The sequence below is a fragment of the Hylobates moloch genome, unplaced genomic scaffold (assembly GCF_009828535.3).
Source record: "Hylobates moloch isolate HMO894 unplaced genomic scaffold, HMol_V3 SCAFFOLD_12, whole genome shotgun sequence".
NCBI lineage: Eukaryota > Metazoa > Chordata > Mammalia > Primates > Hylobatidae > Hylobates > Hylobates moloch.
Window position 1 is genome coordinate 94312424 of NW_026652287.1, and position 22799 is coordinate 94335222.

The 22799-nt window shown below is 36.3% G+C and overlaps 1 protein-coding gene across 5 annotated transcripts in view; it reads right to left on the reverse strand.

Moving 5' to 3' along the window:
* Nucleotides 1–22799, reverse strand: part of CEP83 (centrosomal protein 83) — a 137048-nt gene that overhangs the window by 40761 nt on the left and 73488 nt on the right. For 4 of the 5 annotated variants that reach the window (XM_058425300.1, XM_032170911.2, XM_032170914.2 and 1 more), the window contains exons 6-10: nt 20552–20803; nt 17599–17730; nt 11345–11459; nt 9483–9627; nt 9220–9369 (exon numbers count right to left, since the gene is read on the reverse strand). In XM_058425300.1, coding sequence (XP_058281283.1) covers nt 9220–9369; nt 9483–9627; nt 11345–11459; nt 17599–17730; nt 20552–20803 — 794 coding nt within the window. Of the gene's footprint in view, nt 1–9219; nt 9370–9482; nt 9628–11333; nt 11460–17598; nt 17731–20551; nt 20804–22799 lie in introns of those variants that run through there. The other variant, XM_032762222.2, reaches the window with a different exon arrangement.

Consider the following 22799-nt stretch of genomic DNA (forward strand, 5'->3'; position numbering starts at 1 on the left):
TGGGAATGAGGGCAAGGAACACCTGGCCTGCCCAGGGCAGAAGACTGCTTAAAGGCATTCTTAAGCCACAAACAAAAGCCTGAGCATCTGTGTCTTAAGGGTGTGTTCCTGATGCAATTAATTCGGCCCATCCCTTTGTTTCCCTTAAGGGATACTTTTAGTTAATTTAGTATCTATAGAAACAATGCTAATGACTGCTTTGCTGTTAATAAATATGTGGGTAAATCTCTGTTCAGGGCTCTCAGCCTGAAGGCTGTGAGACCCCTGATTTCCCACTTCACACTTCTATATTTCTGTGTGTGTGTCTTTAATTCCTCTAGCGCCACTGGGTTAGGGTCTCCCCGACTGAGCTGGTCTCGGCAAAAAGGAGACTAAAAAAACTATAAAATATCAACAAAACAAAATGTTGGTTTTTTGAAAAAACAAAATTGACAAAACATTAGCTAGACTAACTAAAAGTGAGAAGACCTAAATAAATAAAATCAAAAATGAAAAAGCTGACATTACAGCTGATGCCACAGAAATACTAAAGATCATTAGAGACTATTATGAGCAACTGTAGGACAACAAATTGGAAAACCTAGAGAAAATGGATAAATTGATAAACACACAAAACCTATCAAGATTGAACCAGACAGAAGGAAATACAAAACCTGAACAGATCAATAATGAGTAACAAAACTGCATCATCAATAAAAAGTCTCCCAAGAAAAAAAGCCCAGGACCAGATGGCTTCACTACTTAATTCTACCAAACTTTAAAAAAGAACTAATACTAATTCTTCTCAAACTATTCCAAAAAATTGAAAGGGAGAGAATTCTTCCAAACTCATTCTACGAGGCCAGCATTACCCTGACACCAAAACCAGACAGGGACACAACAAAAAAAAGAGCACTATGGCCAGTATCCCTAATAAATACAGATGCAAAAAATCTCAACAAAACACTAGCAAACTAAATCCAGCAACATGTTAAAAAGATTATTCACCATGATCAAGTTGGATTTATCACAGGTATGCAAGGATGGTTCAATATATGCAAATCAATAAATGTGATACATCGTATCAACTGAATAAAGAAAAAATGATAATTTCAATACATGCAGAAAAAGCGTCTGATAAAAATTCAGCTTTCCTTCATGACAGAAACTTTAAAAAAAATTAGGTATAAAAGAAACATACCTCAATACAATGAATACCATATATGACAAAACCACAACTAATATCATACTGAACACAAAAACATTGAAAGCTTTTCCTCTAAGAACTGGAACAATACAAGGATGTTCACCCTCATCAATCTTATTCAACACAGCACTGGAAATCTCAGCCAAAAAAATTAGGCATGAGAGAGAAATAAATGGCTTCAAAACAAAAAAGGAGGAAGTCAAAACTGTCCACTTGCAGATGACATTATCTTATATATAGAAAAACCTAAAGATTCCACCAAAAAGCTCTTAGAACTTGTAATTCATTAAAGTTTCAGGATAAAAAAACTCAATATACAAAAAATCAGTAGCATTTCTAACATACTTAAACTAACTGGAAAAGAAAGAAATCTTCTTTATTATAATTATAAAAATTAAAATACCTGTGAATAAATTTAGCCAAGGAGGTAAAAGATCTCTAAAAGGAAAACCATAAAATACTGGTTAAAGAAATTGAAGACACCAAAAAATGAAAAGAAATCTCATGCTCATGGATTGGGAGATTAATATTGTTAACATGACTATACTACCAAAAGTGATCTACAGTCAATGCAATTTCTACCATATTACCAATGAATTTCTTCACAGAAATTAAAAAAAAAATCTTAAAATTTGCATGGAGTCACAAGACTCCAAAGAGTCAAAGCAATCCTCTGTAAAAAGAACAAAGCTGGAGATATCTATCACACTATCTGACTTCAAAATACGCTACAAAGCTATAGTAACCAAAACACCATAGTACTGGCATAAAAACAGATACACTCACCAACGAAACAGAATAGAGAAGTCAAAAATAATTCCACATATTTACAGATAACTGATTTTCAACAAAAGCACAAAGAAAATACGTTGGGGAAAGGACAGCCTCTTCAATAAATGATTCTGGGAAAACTGCATATCCAAATGCAGAAGAATAAAACTAGGTCCATCTTTCATCATATATAAAAATCAAAGACTTAAGTATGAGACCCTAAACTATGAAACTACTACAAGAAAACACAAGGAAAAGACTTCAGGACATTGCCCTAGGGGAAGATTTTACAGGTGAGACCTCAATAACACAGGCAACAAGTTGGGCATGGCGGCATGTGGCTATAGTCCCAGCTACTTGGCAAGCTGAGGCAAGAGGATCACCTGAGTCCAGAAATTTTGTGCTGTAGGTGCTGTAGTGTGCTATTCCAATCGGGCATTCACATGAAGTTTCGCATCAGGATAATGACCTCCCAGGAGTAGAGGACCACCAGAATGCCTAAGGAGGGGTGACCTGACCCAGGTCAGAAATAGAGTGGGTCAAAACTCTATGCTGAACAATAGTAGCATTGCACCTGTGAATACCCACTGCAATCCAGCCTGGGCAACACAGCAAAATCCCATTCCTTATATAAATACAAAAACAAAATAAATTAAACAACTATAACAACAGAAAACACAGGCAACAAAAGCAAACATAGATAAATGAGATCGTATCAAACCAAGTTTCTGCACAACAAAGGAAACAATCAACAGAGTAAAGAGACAACCTATACAATGGAGAAAATATTAATACCTGCAAACTAATTTTTTTTTTTTTTTGAGACAGAGTTTCGCTTTTTTTGCCCAGGCTGGGGTGCAATGGCATGGTCTCGGCTCACCACAACCTCCGCCTCCTGGGTTCAAGCAATTCTCCTGCCTCAGCCTCCCGTGTAGCTGGGATTACTGGCACACACCACCAGGCCCAGCTAATTTTGTATTTTTAGTAGAGGTGGGGTTTCACCATGTTGGTCAGGCTGGTCTTGTACTCCTGACCTCAGGTGATCTGCCCACCTTGGCCTCTCAAAGTGCTGGGATTACAGGTGTGAGCCATCACACCTGGCCCACCTGCAAACTATTTGTCTGACAAGGGATTAAAATTTAGAATAAACAAGAAACTCAAACAACGGCAAAAAGCCCCAAGTAATTCCATTTAAAAATGGGCAAATAATCTGAATGGATCATTTATGAAAAACTGTTCAACATAACTATTCATCAGGGAAATACAAATCAAACCACAATGAGATTTCATCTCACCAGCTAGAATGCCTACTGTCAAAAAGACAAATATTGTCAAGAATGAGGAGAAAACAGACTCTAACACACTGTTAGTGGGGATGTAAATTAGTATAGCCATTAAGAAAAACAGTATGGAAGCTCTACAAAAAAACTAACAACAGGCCAAGTGCGGTGGCTCACACTTGTAATCTCAGCACTTTGGGAGGCCAAGGCAGGTGGATCACTTGAGGTCACGAGTTGGAGACCAGCCTGGCCAACACAGTGAAACCCCGTCTCTACCAAAAATAACAATCAATCAATCAATCAATCAATCAATTAGCCAGGCATGGTGGCACACACCTATAATCCCAGCTGCTCGGGAGGCTGAGGCAAGAGAATCACTTGAACTTGGGAGGCAGAGGTTACAGTGAGCTGAGATCATACCACAGCACTCCAGCCTGGGTGACAGAGTGAGACCCTGTCTCAAAAAAAACTGAAACAGAACTACCGCAGGACCCAGAAATTCCACAACTGGGTATATACCCAAAGCAAAGGAAATTACTATGTCAAAGTGATATTTGCAATCCTATATTTGCTGTAGAACTATTCACAGTAACCAAGATATGGAATCAACCTACGTGCCCATCAACAGATGGATGGATAAAGAAAATGTGGCATATATAAACAATGGAATACTATTCAGCCATAAAAAAGGATGAAATCCTGTCATTCATGGCAACATGGACAAGTATGGAGGACAATTGTTAATTAAATAAGTCAGGCACACAAAGATATATGATGCATGTTCTCACTCATGTGTGTAAGCTAAAAAGTTTATTTCATGGAACTAGAGAGTAGAATAGTGGTTACTAGAGGCTGGAAGGGTGGTGAGGAGGGAAGACAGAGGTTGGTTAACAAATACAAAATTACTATTGGATAGGGAGAATAATTTCCGGTGTTCTACAGCACTACAGACTGACTATAGTTAGCACTAATTTATTGTATATTTGAGCTAGAAGAGACGATTTTGAATGCTCCCAAATGAAAGAATGCATTAAATGTTTGAGGTGATTGGATATGCTAATTACTCTGATTTGATCATTACACATTGTATACGTGAATCAAAATATCACACCGTACCTTGTAAATATGTACAATTGTGTGTCAATTAAGTTTTTTTTTTTTTGAGATGGAGTCTTACTCTGTAGCCCAGGCTGGAGTGCAGTGGCACAATCTTGGCTCACTGCAAGCTCCGCCTCCCGAGTTCACGCCATTCTCCTGCCTCAGCCTCCCAAGTAGCTGGGACTACAGGCGCCCGCCACCACGTCCGGCTAATTTTTTGTATTTTTAGTAGAGACAGGGTTTCACCGTGTTAGCCAGGATGGTCTCGATCTCCTGACCTTGTGATCCGCTCGCCTCGGCCTCCCAAAGTGCTGGGATTACAGGCATGAGCCACCGCGCCCGGCAATTAAGTTTTTTAAAAACATGAAATAAGTGCTGGTGAAGACATGGAGAAATTAGAAATCTTCTGCATTTTTGGTGGGAATTTAAAATGGTGCAGCCACTGAAGAAAATAGAATGGCAGTTCCTCAAAAAATTAAAAACATAATTACAATATAATCCAGTAATTCCTCTTCTGGATATATACCCAAAATAACTGAAACCAAGGTCATAAGGAGATGTTTGTACACACATGTTCATAACGGCATTATTGATAGCTAAAATGTGGAAGAAGTCCGGGTGTCCGTAAACAAATCAATAAATATAGTATATATGTAGAACTGAAATATTATTAAGCCTTAGAAAGTAATGAACATTAGGCCAGGTGCGGTGGCTCACGCCTGTAATCTCAGCACTTTGGAAGGCTGAGGTGGGCAGATCACCTGAGGTCATGAGTTCGAGACCAGCCTGGCCAACATGGTGAAACGGCATCTCTACTAAAAATACAAAAATTAGCCAGGTATGGTAGCAGGTGCCTTTAATCCCAGCTACTTGGGAGACTAAGGCAGGAGAATGGCTTGAACCTGGGAGACAGAGGTGGCAGTGAGCTGAGATCACGCCACTACACTCCAGCCTGGGCAACAGAGTAAGATGCTGTCTCAAAAAAAAAAAAAAAAAAGTAATGACATCATGCTAAGTAAAATAAACCAGTCAAAAAAAAAAAAAAAGACATCATGCTGAGTAAAATAAGTCAGTCAAAAAAAAAAAAAAAGACAAATACTGTTGGATTCCACTTACAAAGGTATGTAGAGTAGACAGAAAGTGAAATGGTGATTACCAGCGTTTGGGAGGATGGGCTAATGGAGAGTTATTGTTTAATGGGTACAGTTTGTTTTACAAGGTAAAAAGAACTCTGGAGATGGATGGTAATGATGGTTCCACAATGTGAATGTATTCAATACCACTGAATTGTATGCTTTAAAATAGTTAAGATGGTAGATTTTATTTTTATATGTATTTTATCAATTTTCAAATATTGGAAAAAAAATTAATGAAATCCCAATAAAACTGCAAACAAACTTTTTAATGGAGCTAGACATTAATATTCAAGTTGATATGAAAAAACAAACATATAATTACAGCTAGGAAAATACTGAGAGAAAAACTACAAGGACCGAGTACCACAACCAGATATTAAAGCATACTATAAAGCCTCTATAATTAAAGTATCATAATAATGGTACAGGCGCCTAAAGTCTCAACTACTTGGGAGGCTGAGGCAGGAGGATCACTTGAGCTCAGGAGTTCAGTGTTACAGTGAGCCATGATCATGTACTCCAGCCTGGGCAACAAAGAAAGACTCTGTCTCTTTGTTTTAAATTTTTAATTTAAAAATTAAAACAAATTTTTTTTAAAAATTGTAAAATGGCACACGAACAGACAACCAGATGAGTGAAAAAGAACAGAAAGTCCAGAAATATACCCAAGTATATATGGAAATTTAAAATACAATAAAAGCATCATCATGAATCACTGGGGCAAAGATAGGTTTTTAATAAAAGTGTGTGGGACAATCAATTAGCCATTTAGAAAAAACTAATTAAATCCATATCTCACAGCATACAAAAGAATACACTTCAAACAGATCAGAGAACTAAATGTAAGAAAATGAAACCATACAAGCAAAAAGAATTCCTCTTTAACCTCAGTTCAGGGAGAGACTACTAACTCTGACTTAATACCCAGAGGCAATAACAGATTAAATCTGATTACATAATAAAAATTTTTGCATGGCAAAAAACTAACGGAAGCAAAATCAAAAGACTGCTGACACACACTGGCAGAAAATATCTGCAGCATAATCCTAATATATAAAGAACTCTTAAAAAGTAAGGTAAATTAAAAAAAATTTTTAAGCAAGGGAAAAAAGGCCAAAAAAAAACAAGTACAATAGGGAAAGACAGGAACAAACAATACATACAAAAATGATATAAAAATGGCCCTTAAACACATGAAACATTGTTCAATCTCATTTATAATATGAGAAATGCAAATTAAACTACACTAAGATGCAAAGTGATATAATTCTCTCGGATGGAAATTTGGCAATATCTAACAAAACTACGTATGATTTACCTTTTGACCCACCTATTTACTTCAGGAATTCACCCTGAAGATACACCTCCAGAAAATGAAAATATTTACATGTACAACATTACTGACTGCATCATTAGTTGTAATCACAAAATACTGGAGGCCAGATGCAGTGGCTCAACACCTATAATCCCAGTACTTTTGGAGGCTGAGGTGGGCAGATCACCTGAAGCCTGAAGTTTGAGAGCAGCCTGGCCAACATGGTGAAACCCCACCTATATTAAAAATACAAAATTTAGCCAGTTGTGGTGACATACACCTGTAATCTCAGCTACTCAGGAGGCAGGAGAATCGCTTGAATCCCAGAGGCAGAGGCAGAGGCTGCAGTGAGCCAAGATCGCCCCACTGCCCTCCAGCCTGGGCAACAGAGCAAGACTCAGTTTCAAAAAAAAAAAAAAAAAAAAAAAAGACAAAATATTGGAAACTAAATAAACATAGCAGACTATTTCACTAAACACTGATAGATACACATAGTGGAGTGCTATGCAGCCATAAAAAAGAACGAGGTTAATCTCTATGAACTAATCTGAAGCAGTTTCCAGAGTACACTGATAAGAAAGAAGGAAAAATACAATGACATCTGATATTTGTGAGGAACAAAAACAAACAAACAAAAAATGTAGGAAGTCTAAACCAGAAACTAATGAGATTAATCTCACATAGGGGAAGGATAGATGAGAAAAGATGAGGGAAATGGGAACAGGGTAGAGTAGATGTGGGAAGTGGCACTTTTTGGAGTGTTTTTTTTTTTTTTTTGGTGTATTATAGTTCTGTCGTTTAGAACCATGCAGACATTTCAAATGCCCAATATATTAATAAATAAATAAACAAGGATGAGGTATGGACTCAGAATAGAATAGAAAGAATAAACCTGCTTTATAAGTGAATAACAAACCACATTAAAGGAGAATTTGGTGAGAAAAATCCTAAGCAACTTTGGAAAACAATATTTTGACTATATACTCTAAGGCTAAAGATAAAAACAACTATACACAAATATTACATGTAAGTTAATAGGTTTGTTTTTCATTGAGTGATGAGTTAGCAATTCTAAAACAACTTTATATTTTAGGACTGAGGAAATAAGTAAATACAGTATGAATAATGAATGCCAGTTTTCTCACTGTCAAAAGAATTGCAAGTATGAAAAGAGGAAGGCCAGAATGAACTCCATGGTGCTGGAACAGAACTGGAAATATCAATGTAAACCCAAGATTATTAATATAGAGAAAAAATAAAGAAATAGATGTAAATGTGTACTTTTCAGGTCACTGGAAGGACCTAGAAGCAATGACTCTCTAGTACAATAAGCATACCTAGAGTTGAGATTTTGGTTTCTAAATGCCATTCTCCAGCTAAAAAGGAATCAAAGCACCTCAGAGAAATGTTTAATTCCAGGGCTGGGGCAGGGAAAGTGAAAGAGAGTCACAGAACATCCTGTAATGACAGAAAAAAGTCACAATAAATGGTGGGATTATGTCAAAAGGACATGGGATTCAACTTGAAAGATCTTCCAATAGCCAAATCTGAGAAAAGTTGAGCAACAACAAAAAAAAACCAAAATCTTATAATCTATAGAAAAAATATGAATGTATAAATCCACAATGATATAAATATATTTAGAGGAGAAGGGAAAGCTCTTCCTTTCAGGAGAATTCCAACTAATAAATGAGGAAGGATCATAGAAATGGAAAGATCACCATTTGGCAAATGCTAGAGTTATAACTGTTTCAGATAAGAATTATCAATGGATACTAAAATTAATGGAAGATTATATAAAGGCAAAATATGAGAATACTTACACAGACTTGAAATATCATATGGGCAACCACAAGATGATTATATACTACAAAGGGAAAAAATAGTAATTTTATAGGGGAAAAATATGGCAGATAACACCTTAACCAAGTGATCAAGGTTAAAATCACCAGTTAAGGGGCCAAATCATGAAACTCCTAATATGATTCGCTGAGGACGCATGACTTTGATGTTTTGCTAAAAATGCCTAACCTGAATTTAACCATGAAAAATGCAATACAAAACCAAACTGAGAGAGGATATATAAAATACTGACAAGTGTTTGTCAAAGTGTTCATACGTTCCAGATTAAAAGTAACTAAATGCAACATGTGATCCTGAATTGGGTTTTAGACCAGAAAAAAAAGACATCAGTGGGACAACTGGTAAAATCTGAGTACAGTTAATAGATTTTATAATAGTAATGCCTGATTTCCTGATTATATTCATGTTAATTTCTTAATCTTGATTATTATAATATGGTTACATAGGTATTTGTATTTGGGAGATCAGGGTGAAGGGCACATGGGAATTCTTTGTACTAGTTGTACATCATTTTGTTAACTCTGACCTTATTTCAACATGAAAAACTTTAAATATATATGTATATATAACCTAACACTCTGAAGCTCCTTCCTGGTGATCTCTTCTGCCATCTGTGAAGCCCGCAATTTCTCTTCATACTGATCCTTTTCAGATTGCCTCCAGACATCATGTTCCACTTTCATTTTCTCCAAATCTGCTAATCTGTTCTCGAGTTCTAACCTAAAACAAGAGATCATAATTATGTTACGAGAACTATAATAAAGATGATATGACAGCAAAATGTTTTCATTTGCAAGGATATTTAAGTCAAACTAAGGTAATTAACTACTTACTTTTCATCTTGTAATACCACAAGTTTTTGATAACCTTCTTCTTTGGCAGCTTGTACTTTACGTATTAATTCACGATCCTTTTCTACTAAGAGCACTTTGTGGTGTTCAACAGCTGCTTTGAGAATTTCATTGTCTGACTGTAATCCTAGTGTTTTTTAAGGAGAAAAGTGTACTATATTCAATGTTATTAAGATGAAAAATCACATTTAACAGCAAGCATTCATAAGCTGGTAAGACAACTAAAAAATGTAGAAAGTCTATTCTCAATAATACTCACATCATTAATAAACACTCTTAAAATAAGAATGAAACAGGCTAAAACTCACAGCAATTTTTCCTGTCACTGTTTATTTAGTGCATACACACATAAAAATTTTAATAAAAGGCTGTATACATTTACTCATTCGAACACTGAGAGTTGAGATCAACCTGGATGATAACCAGAGGTTTACTTACTTCACCTCTAAAGAGGTTCTGCGACCTAAGCCTCTAAGACAGCATCATAGACAAAGCTGGCCAATAGCAGAGTGAAATAAATCACAAAACCCTTCAAAACCTACTGATTCTAGCAGAATTGCTAGATCTCTAGCAGAAGTACAAATAACATGGACACTTTCAAGTTTGTACAATGAATTCAGAAATCTTTGTGATGAAATGGCAAATACTTTGCAGATGGAATAACTAAAGCAAATTCACATCTAACTCAAAGTAAAAACAAAATGCAGCATTCTTTAAGTTCCTAAAAAAATTTACTCCCTAACTCTATGGAAATCCATGAGTCAATAAATAGAAATTAATAATTGGAAAAAAACAATTCATAGCAGCCAGACACGGTGTTAGCACCTGTAGTCCCAGCTACTGAGGACGCTTAGGCAGGAGGATCATTTGAGCCCAGGAGTTCAAGGCTAGCCTGGGCAACATGGTGAGACCCCATTTCAAAATATGAAAGGCATTCATCATAAACTCTGTCTGAAATGAGTTCAACTACAGATCAACTCAAGGATAGCTACAGGCCAAAGGTAAGCTTATTTAAATACTTCAAGTTAGAAACAACATAAATAATGAGGAAATCTGATGAGACGGATGTTCTAAGATTAAACTGGAACTTAAAAATAAGCCTACTCGGCCAGGCACAGTGGCTCATGCCTGTAATCCCAGTACTTTGGGAGGCCGAGGCAGGCGGATCACGAGGTCAGAAGATCAAGACCATCCTGCCTAACACGGTGAAATGCTGTCTCTACTAAAAATACAAAAAAAAAAGCCAGCCTGGTGGCAGGCGCCTGTAGTCCCAGCTATTCGGGAGGCTGAGGCAGGAGAATGGCGTGAACCTGGGAGGCAGAGCTTGCAGTGAGCCGAGATCACGCCACTGCACTCCAGCCAGGGGGACAGAGCGAGACTCCGTCTCAAAAATAAAAAATAAATAAATAGGCCTACTCTGCAGTAGGCTACAATGAACTGGCCTGGGGACTACATAAAAAAAAATTTTTAATTGAAAAAATTATGCCTGGAACCCAGTTATCTTCCTCACATTCTCTAGACTTAAAATGTCCTGGGACAATAACTACACCATAAATCGATTTAAAATTTATAACAGGAAGTATGGCATCCCATTTACAAAATTCATTTATGTATCCAATAACTATGATAAAAACATAAGATTGATTTTTTTAAAGTTATTAAATCTTACAATGAACAAAACACTCAACATATAATAAACATTTCATATGTACTCCAAAATTAAAACTAAATTAAGTTGAAAATTTGGAAATAAAAATTCAAGTTCAACTACTTTAATAATTTGAGTTCATATCTGAAAATCAGCAGCAGCAGCAGCAGCAGCAGCAAGGAAAATCACATATTACCATCCAGTTCACTTTGAATCTTATTCCTTTCTCTTTCTAGCTCACTCTTAGCTCTTGCAGTCTCCAGTTTGATGTCTGTTATTTCCAGTTTGTTTGAATGTTTAAGTTCTTTTACCTGTTGATAATTAAAAACTGAAATTACTATTGGTCATTTTCTTGCCATTCAATACTTACCCCAAAACATAAGTGGAAACAAGAAAATGCTTTGGTAGTAAAGTAGAGTCTAAGTACCTTCCAAGAAGAAAGGAGTGTCAGTGCCTGCAACAACAGTACTTCAAATAAGGAGACATCAAGAAAACACTGTTCTTTCCTAACAGAACAGAGGCATTTCTTTACGAATATCTGTGTATGGTCCTCTGGCTTAATCTTGCCTTAAAGACTTAATTATAAGTATCTAAAATCAAATACTCAATGATTGGAAAACCTGCAGGGAAAAAATCCTGAAACTTTTAAAATTTGTTAATATTTCTAAAAGACAGGGTCTCGCTATGTCATCCAGACTGGAGTGCAGTGGCACGATCATAGCTCACTTCAACTTCAAACTCCTGAGCTCAAGTGATCCTCTCTCCTCAGCATTTCGAGTAGCTGTCAGGACTACAGGTGCACACCACCACACTCAGATAATTTTTCAATTTTTTTGTAGCTATGGGGTCTTGCTATGTTGACCAGGCTGATCTCAAACTCCTGGCCTCAAGCAATCCCCCTGCTTTGGCCTCCTAAAGTGCTAGGATTATAGGTGTAATCCACTGCACTTGGCCTGAAACCTTCCTTTTAAAAAGTCTCCACAGCTGGACACAGTAACTTGCATCTAAAATCCCAGCTACTCAAGAGGCTGTGGCAGAAGGAAGTGTTTGAGGCCTGGTGTTGGAGACCAGCCTGGGCAACATAGTGAGATCCTTTCTCTAAAAAAAAAATTTAAAAATTAGCCAGACATGACATGCCCCTTAGTCCCAGCCACTGGGGAGACTGAGGTAAGAGGATCACTTGAGTCTAGGGGTATGAGGCTGCAGTGCTATGATTGTGCCAATGTACTCCAGCCTGGGTGACAGAGTGAGACCTTGTCTGTAAAAAAAATTAAAATTAAGTTTAAGAATAAAAAATGTGTTGGGGACAAAGAAGCTACTCTAGGTAGAAGGAACAGCATACAAAATGTTATTATATGTATAACATCACAGGGTCTGCTCTTAAAACAAGCTATGTATTACATGTAGAGCACCAGAAGATGTGATATCAGTGGAGGAATGGCAGGGAATAACCTTTATGTACCATACAAAAGGGTTGTTTTTCAGGTTAGCTGTTGAAGGTGGCACAATTAACTAATGCGAATCTGTTGGCTTAAGAAATTGAAGGTAAATAAATTAAGAGGCAAGAAATGAATAAACGGAGGGGGGAAGGAAGAATCAATTGACTCTGGTGACAAAATAGTGTATGTGTATAGATTGTGTGCACATGTACACAAGTATTAGGTAGGGGATGGGGCAGGAACAAGTATAAATCATATAAATTCATTTTCCATAGCCCTTCTCTTTGGTAAGGAGCTTCTAAAATTAAATATAGTCATATAATAAGGATTTAATCAATACAAACACAAAGGTTAGATTAACCCGTTTTCTGATATATTATCCAAATATATAAAAGTATGGAATCAGAGTAGGAAACTACAAATATATACAAGTCAAATACAGAAAATGTGAGACGGTAGAAACAGGAAAGTAAAACACAATTTACTTAAGAGTCCAATAAAACCCCATAAATACTGGAGTTGGGAGTCAGACACAAATCAAAAAGAGGTCCTAGAGCCAAAGAGGGCAAGGATGAGAAACAGAAGTGTCTTATTGGAAGATACTCCATCAACAAAAGGTCCTGAAAATGTTTCAAAGAATAGTTTCATGCAAAATCCTCATCTCAACAAAATAAACAGAAGAGTACTGCCTTTGTACTGGTAACTAGAATAAAACATCCCTCCAAATTAACTCGTAGACTTTTAAATGACCGTACATAAAATGGCGACCCTGTGCTGACATCAGTTTTGCATTTTTATTTATTTATTTTTTGAGACAGGTCTCGCTCTGTCACCCAGGCTGGAGTACAGTGGCTTGATCTCAGCTTACTGCAACCTCCGTCTCCTGGGTTCAAGCAAATTCTCTGCCTCAGCCTCCTGAGTAGCTAGGATTACAGGCATGCACCACCACACCTGGCTAAATTTTGTATTTTCAGTAGAGATGGGGTTTCACCATCTTGGCCAGGCTGGTCTTGAACTCCTGACCTCGTGATCCACCTGCCTCGGCCTTCCAAAGTGCTGGGATTACAGGAGTAAGCCACCACGCCTGGCCTGCATTTTTTTTTTTTTTTTTGAGACGGAGTCTCGCTCTGTCACCCAGGCTGGAGTGCAGTGGCGTAATCTCGGCTCACTGCAAGCTCCGCCTCCCGGGTTCACGCCATTCTCCTGCCTCAGCCTCTCCGAGTAGCTGGGACTACAGGCGCCCGCCACCACGCCCGGCTAATTTTTTGTATTTTTAGTAGAGACGGGGTTTCACCATGGTCTCCATCTCCTGACCTCGTGATCCGCCTGCCTCGGCCTCCCAAAGTGCTGGGATTACAAGCGTGAGCCACCGTGCCCAGCCCTGGCCTGCATTTTTAATTTCCTTTTGGAAGTTCTTTTCTATAAAAGCAAGTTTTATAAAATGATGTTTACATGAAAGCAGCTGATAATTTGTTTTAATACTTAAACTTTCTGTAGATTGGATTTTACTACATTATGATTTCATGGACAGATAGAATTTAAATTATAAATACTTTAAAATTTTGAAGAAATACAATTACAAAGAAAATCCAATCACTATGACCAATGCGATTATAACCTGCTATTATATACTAACTGTAAAAGGTTAAGAATGACACAGCATTTCATTAACAAACATACTATAGCTGCATGAGGTGGAAAATTAGAGCCATCTTATTTTCATAGGAAGTTGATTCATCTCATGGTAACTTCAAGATCTATAATAACTTATTTCTTATTCATTTCACCCTGAAATTTACTGAAATGAGAAGACATTTTTAACTAAACTATAATTATTGAAACTGAAAGAACACCAAATAGGAAGTCAAGCAACAAGTGAGGTCTGTCTTCAGGCCTACTTTTGCTGTTAAACCAGTGGTATATGCTCAAGCAATTTACCTGTCCTCTCTGGATTCAAATGCACTCATTTACGGATCTTAAGTTTTTCTTTATCGCCTTATTTCTATTATCCTAACATCACTGATGCATCACTTATACGATCAATGTTAATTTCCTAAAAATACACTAAAAGGAATTTTACTTAAAATAATGTATGAAAATTTATTACCCAGTAATGACAAATAATAGCACTTTTCTATGAGTAATCTGAACCAAATTCCAAATGTTACAATAAAGTTTCTTTCTGCCCCTAGATCCTTGGTTCTTAATGTTCTTTGTGATCAAGTCCCAAATCCTAGGAAAATTAGGGATTTTTTAAAAATAAAATGCTCATGTTAAAATGCTGCATAAAATTTCAAGCAATTCATGGTCTCCTGAAGCTCCACTGGACCAAGTCACCCTGTTCTTCACAGAATGTTTGCCATATAGATTCTGGCCTTTATGTTGTGAATTTGCTTTATGTTTTTGACACAATGGAAGTATTCAGATATTACTAAAAAAACTTTAATAAATGTCAAAACTGGCAATACTGGGCATTTTACAGGGGGTCAGTATCTGTTAAAGTACACATACTCACAGAAAGACACACAAGCGCACAGTATAAATAAGCAAGAAACGGAAATATAATTGACAATATGTATTACCTAAGAAGCTCTGGATACGACTTCCAAAGAGACGGTACTTAAATCTTGATCTTTTTCAAAGTTCTGAGACGTAATTACCTAATTAATGTAGGTAAATAAGGACAACTCTGTTGGGTGGCTTCCTTAAAACTACCTTTTATTGGCATTCTGAAAATGAAAAACCTTAAGAGGGAACTAGAAGAATTTACCTCACTGAATGTGAAATCTCTTTAAGGTCATCATTTTCCGGCCATCTTTGGTAATACCTTTTAATCCAAGACACTGATACTCACACTGACATAACTTTGTTCTAAAATCTGACAAACATTTATGAATTTGAATAACTTACACAAACACACCCCATGTGTTCCTTTGCACTGCAAACAACCATTTGCTAGAATTGCAAAATGTTGATGAAAACTTCAAGTTGCAAAGAAAACCGTGGCAGTCATGTTTGAAATATTATTTTAAAATTTACCCTTCCAATGGAATCTTTACATACAAGACTTCAAATGAAACTTGGTTTGTTTAAAGTTGAAGGATGGTATTTAATACTCCATTTATATGCAAAATAATGCAAGTGTGCCTTTAAAAAGACAGGTAACTCTTAGCAATGTGTATTAATATACAAGCACAGAGAAATAAATACTATACTAGATTGCTGTTCTTTCTTCAGTGGAGTAGGAGAAATCACCTATGCTCTAACTCTAAAAGGAAAGAGCAATAGGGAAGAGTATGTATACGGAAAAAAAAGAAGAAAAATCAGGGTCAGCACACAGGTGAGCTAGGGAGCTCAGGTAAAATGTACTGTATGAAAAGTATTATACTTGGTGACCCCCCAAGAGAGAAGCCACAGCAGAAGCCAGCACATCCCATGTCCTACTGTGACAACTGTGGTTCCAATTATTCCAGCAGTGTAGTCTGGCTACTCAGGTCAAGAACAATGTCCTGCAAATACTAGGTACTCAATATTACTTTACAAAACTGAAAATAATTTATACTGGAATTGGAAGAAAAGCATGGAAACTCCCTATATCCTGAATTTACTGGTGTGTTTTATATCTATTTTTTTGTATACGCTATAGTTATAAGCGTTCAATGTGTATCTGTTAAATATATAATCTACTTATAGTTAATCAGGAGGCAGTCAAATTATTTCCTAGTAGTTCTTACACAGTCTTAGTAGGCTGGAAGGGTTCTTACAGATATAAGGAAATTGGATCCTAATGATATTAGGTAACTTGCCTAAGGTTACACATACTTATTGAGACAGTGAGATACAGACTAGTCAACGGACTAAAAATCCTGTATTCTTTATGTTACAATATTTTCTTATTTAAGGATATCACCAGTGTATAATCACTGCTATTATCATTTTCATCATCAGCTACGTTTAATTTTTGCCACAACTCTATAAGGTAGGTATTAGTCCCATTTCATAGACAAAGGCACTTACGTTTCAGAGAGACGGTGAACTACCCAAGGTCACACAGCTTTTTTTTAGTAACGGAAAAATCAGAATTTGAATCCAGTCTGTTAAGGAGAATATAAATGTAGATCATGCTGCTACTACTAATTTATTCATTGAAGAAATATTTATTGAGTACCTACTATGTGCCAGCACCGTTCTAGAAGCTGGAAAAACAGTAGTGATGAAAACAATGTCCCTGCTCTCTTGGAGCTTATATTGGGTTGAGGGGAAGGTGGTGGGAAAGAAAAGGAGAGACCAAAAGATAAAAACCAAATAACTATATCAGATAGTATTAAGAGCTATGAAGCAGGTAAGGAAGATAGAGAGAAAGGCAGAGAAAGAAGGAAGATGCTGTTTTACGATGTGAAGACAAGGAAAGCCTCCCTGGTTAGGCAACATATAGGGGGTGAGGAAGCAAGTTATGTGGATATGTGAGGGAAGACTGAGCCAAGCTCAGCCAAGTGCAGAAACCCTGAGCAAGAAGTGAGTTTGCTCAAAGAGTGAGAAGGCCAAAGGGAGCAAAGTGAACAGGAGGAAAAATACGTGGTCACGGCTGTGAAAAACTGCAGGATCCAGATCATACAGAGCTCTGAATGGGTAGAAAGCAGAAAGACCAGTTAGCAACCTAGCACAGAAATTGAGCCTAGAAAAATCATGGCTTGGACTAGAATAGTCACAGTGGATGTGGTAAGAATTGATCAGATTCTGCATGTATTTGGAAGGTAGAATGATAGGATTAAAAATATTTCAATACAGAGAACTAAACACAAAATTTGTCACTGTACAGTATCAAGCATTCTAAAGAATGAAATAGAGGCATAAGATAACATACTCTACTGATCAATGTATTTATTTCTTAGAAGGTAGAATGATATAATAAAACATTTCAGTATAAAGAAATCAATTATTAAAAATAAAATTTATCATTATATAGTAACAAACATTCTAAAGAATGAAACAGAAACATAAAACAACTTACTTTACTGGACAATGTATTTATTTCTCGTTCAGCTTTATGCAATTTATTAATTAAAAAGGTATTTTGTTCACTGCTTGATTGTAGCTCTTTTTCCAAGCGTTCTGCCCGTAAATTAGCTGATTGTTTTTCAGCCTTTGATTCAAACAAAATATTTTAAACTTCATTCATTTTTCAAGTATTTCAAAATCAAGCACTATTTAAAATACATTTATAATTATACAAAAATTATTCAAAACCGCACATTAACATATACCAATGTAACAAAAATTTTCTCAAACTAATTGGTAGAATTCAAACGAAAGATAGTGTTCCAGGAAATATGCAACAAAGGTATCTAGACAAACAACATATGAATGACCATCAACAAAATAAAGTTTATATACTTCTCTCATGAGAGAAAGTACCTAAGGCATTCATTTGATGTCTATTTACTCTTAACACTGACTTATTTCAAACATTTTGGAAGTTTCCAGTCTACAACAGAGAGGAAAAAGCATATTAGAAAGTAGAAGACAGGGCTCATTGATAGTAACAAGTAAAAACTGAAAATCTAAAATCAATGATTTTTAAAAAAAGAAACAGGGAAAGATATGATTTCAAAATCCTCAGCTCATCTGCAGACTTTTTAAGTATGAGCAAAGAGGCTCTTGATCTCATGACACAAGATTGCTAATGAAGTCTATAGGTTGTCAAAAAAGTTTCTGGATGGTAATATCAATAGTACTCTTTCATGAGGGGAGGGGAACTAAAATCTTTTTTAAAAAAACATGTCTACTTAACATAATATATATAATATATACGTATATATTATATAATATATACGTATATATTATATATTATATGTATATATATTATAGCATAATATATATATTATACGTATAATATATATATATTATATATATATATATATTTTTTTGAGACAAGGTCTTGCTCTGTCTCCCAGGCTGCAGTGCAATGGCATGATCTTGGCTCACCACAACCTCCGCCTCCTGAGCTCAAACAATTCTCCTGCCTCAGCCTCCCGAGTAGCTAGGGCTTCAGGTGCACACCATGGCGCCTGGCTAATTTTTGTATTTTTTGTAGAGACAGGGTTTCACCCGTGTTGTTCGGGCTCATCTCAAACTCCTGAGCTCAGGGGATCCAGCTACCTCAGCCTCCCAAAGTGATGGGATTACAGGCGTAAGCGACCCCACCCAACCTCAACATAATTAAAATGAAAACATTTTGGCATTTAAAGGATAAATTTCAGTTTTATAACATCTCATTTCGTACATATAGATGCTCTTCGACTTATGATGGGGTTACATCCTGATAAACCCATCACAAATTGAAAATACCTAAGTCCATAACTTAGACTAGCTTACCTTAAGCATCCCCAAAACACGTGCATTAGCCTAGAGTTGGAAAAAATCATTTGGCAACACAGTACTCTGTAAAGAGGTTATTTACCCTCATGATCACGTGACTGACTGGGAACTGTGGCTCGGTGCAGCTACCCAGCATTAAGAGTAATCACACCACATATCAGTAACCCAGGAAAAGATCAAAATTCAAAGTACTTCAATACATATATGGCTTTCACACCATCATATAGTCAAAAAATCATAAGTCAAACCACCTTAAGTTGCGGAACATCTATCTTAAATATGGTAAAGACTATATTCGACAAATAATTAGGGAAAAAAACTATTTTCTTCATATATGAAATAATACTCTCTGGGCACAATGATAGCCAAGAAAGTTAAAGAAGAAAGAAATGCTTGCTGTCATATGCTTCTTTTCATTTCATCTGACAAATGATAAAATTAAATATAGGCTCTTCTGAAAATGTCACAAATAAATCTTTTGTCATCATTCAACTTGCCCTGAAAATAATCACTCTAAAGGACCTCAGTGGAAAGTTTCACATCAGGACTGTATGCTATATTCAACTGCAATCATCTCACTTATTCTGTCACTGTGTAAAATACATTAAGGATGGAAGGATGGCAATATAAACAGTCTCAAAATGAACTGCTTCATGTTTAAGGTACAATGATACTGACAACTTTTAATTCAGAAAACCAGTAAATACTGACAGAGTGTCATGTAACAAAATAAAAAAGTAACTTCTACTCTTCAAAATGTACCAATGTACTCCTGTACCACTGGCTGGGGAAAAAAAAAAATCACCATCTTGGATTTGGATATTGATTTTAACTACAAATTAAATGCCCGCTAATGTCCCCCCCACCCAAATCATTTTATAACTATTCCAAAGGAAAAAGAAACACTTTGAACTGTACAAAATAAATAAAAACAATTAAACAGGTATGTTTGCTACAAGTTAGGCACTAAGAACTAAGAATAATAAGTGTATCTGAATAAAATGGAAGCCAACAATTTTCATAAGGCAATACCCCTAGGAGTACCAGTCAGGTCTGCCAACACTTATCTTTCTCTAATGAACCCAGGGAAATAATTCTGTAGAGGCATGTATACCTTTACAGTTGGATTTTACTACTCTGGCAAGAAGCTGTCATAAGATACATCAGTATGGTATTTCTGTTCAAACAGGATTTGTGACTTTATAGACCTCAAATCCCAGTGTAAGGAATGTACTATCTTGAAAGAAATTATTCTTTCTGGTTTGAGAAGACTTTACTCTCAGAAACTCAAATACATATATTTTTATTTTGCATATTCTATTATGTGGCATTTTAAGAGTTAAGACATTTTAGATAGGTGACTTGACTCCCAAAGAATAAATATCCCTTTGTAAATGTGGTAGCATACGTATTGCTTATGAATCAATAGCTTTCTTCTTTACTAAAAGAATAAATACTCTTGGGATTACACAAATGCATCAGCATTAGCTTGGAGAGCATACATTTATACTCTAAAAATCAAAGGCTTGTCAATTGCACTTTAAAAAAGTATGCCATACTCTACTGGGAAGTAATTAGAATCTTACCTCCAGGGATCTGACTGTAGCCTGCATCTCAGCCAACTGCCGCACCTGTATTCTTTGGGCATTTTCCACCTGAGCCTCAGAATTCTCCTTTTCAGCCTTTAATTCCGCTACTTCAGCCTCTAAACCTTTTAATTTTTGACACAAATAGACTTTTTCTCGAGCAAGTTGTTCCACTCGTTTGCTGTCTTTTGTGAGATCAACATTAAGCAGCTGGTTACGTAGTTCTTCTTTATCTTCCTCCAGTCTTGCAATCTAATAATAATTTTAAAGAAAGCATACAAGGTTAAATTTTAAACTTTCAGTCATGAACATGCTTTACAAGTCAGTAAAATTAAAAAATGCACAAAACAAAGCTCAGGTGCTGAAATAAAGTACAAAGGAAAAAATGTTAAGTATCACTATCTTTTTGTTCTTAGTGGGACTCAAATGTGAGGTCAAGGACTGTGTCCTGTTTTCCCTCTATCTCCACGTGGTGTCTAGAACAGGGCTTAATCAGTTGCTGACTGAAACTTAAAATTATAATACTATAAAAATAAGTATTAAAAATACATCAAGTATTTTAAAATTCATCATAACATTATAGGGGTTCATGACCAAAACTCTGACTACTCCTAAGCTTTTCCTCACATGACTGTAATTCTTGAGCTAGTCTATACTAATAAAATTATCTATGTCAGGGCAACTTAATTCACACAAAAACTGCCTGTCTGTGTACATAAAAGCAAATGTGATTGATGAGAGTTTTTAAATGATAGCTGAGAGTTTATTAAAGTCCTAATTGTAATGATGGCCTAGTTCTTAGTTCTTAGATTCAAGGAAGAATTGAAAAATCATTACTCCAGGGCAGGTGTTAAAGTCACTGGGGAACTTGCAGAGCAGAGACACCAGTGGTCTTGTCATTCATGCCAATTATCACTGCTGGACTTCGTGGGCCTCCAAATCAGTGGGTTTCAAACTGTTTCCTAACCTCTGAGGCATTTCAGAAGCTCCTCACCTCTAGAGACCAGGGGCAAGCAATCAGGGTCTAGAACTCTTTCTTTCCCTTTCCTGATCTCCCCAACTATCTATCCCCTACCACCACCCCCACCAAATCTCTGGCATTAACCATAAGCGTCTATTTTTAGTCTCTTTTTGGGGTTTCTTCAAATGATTCAACTTAAGTAAATGATTCAGCTGGGTTTTTTGTTTTTTAAAAAGAAGTTGAAAACCACTGCTCAAAACAAGACAGAGGTTGTTTGTAGCCAGGATGAACATCGAAGGCTCACTGTAAGCACCCTCACCCCACAAAAAAAAAAACAAAACAAAACCTAAAGGAATCCTCCAAAACCTAGGCAAAAGTGGTCCAAGAAACAACTGTTTGATCACAGCACTATCAATGAATCTAAAAAGTTTTAAGACCTCCACCCCAGGGCAGGATCTGTTCTCCACACCTGTAAAATGGGAAACTGAAATAGATGTACTCTAACAACCTTTTTAGTTTTAACACATAGTGACTCCAGTTTGTTTTTGGACATGCTGAATTTAAATGCCAATGAGAAATATAGGTAGAGCTATCCAGCAGACAAATATTATTTTCCAGAGAATAAAATTTATCCTTGAAGGCAGCTGTGGCATTTAGAGTTAAGCCCTCAAAAGCTCAACTAATCAGTGTTTCTCTCCTATTTTTCCTCCCACGCTTTACAAATAACTATTACTTCCTGGTTTGGTCCCGGATTACCTTTTTATCCACTGTATTCTGTCCTCAGTTTAAATGAAGAACTTGGGCTAGCTGATCTTTAAGATACTGTTTACCTTTTACATGAGGTAACTTGGTATGGTTTTAATGTGCTATGTTAGAGGTGTGATGGCTCATCTAAGGTCAGGAGTCAATGTGTAACTCAAGTTCAGACAATGGTGCCCTCTACTGAGTACTTACTATGGATCAAATACTGAGCTAAGTGCTCTACATGTAAAATCAACATTAAAAATAATTTCTCTTGTAGTCCCCATTTTATACATGGGGTCACACAGTTCACAATGTTCTTGACCTGAATACTTCCTGTATTATTGCTTTCTTTCACATTTTGAGAGGCATCTGTGTGATAGCCGAAGTGATAGTTGAAGCTATGAGACTGGATGACAGCTAGCTGATGACTGCAAATTAGATTCCATGTTTATAACTCCTAAACCAGACATATCAAATCATTCTTACCAAAACTGCCATCTAATTTTGCTATTCATTTATTTATTCAGGCAACAAATATTTACT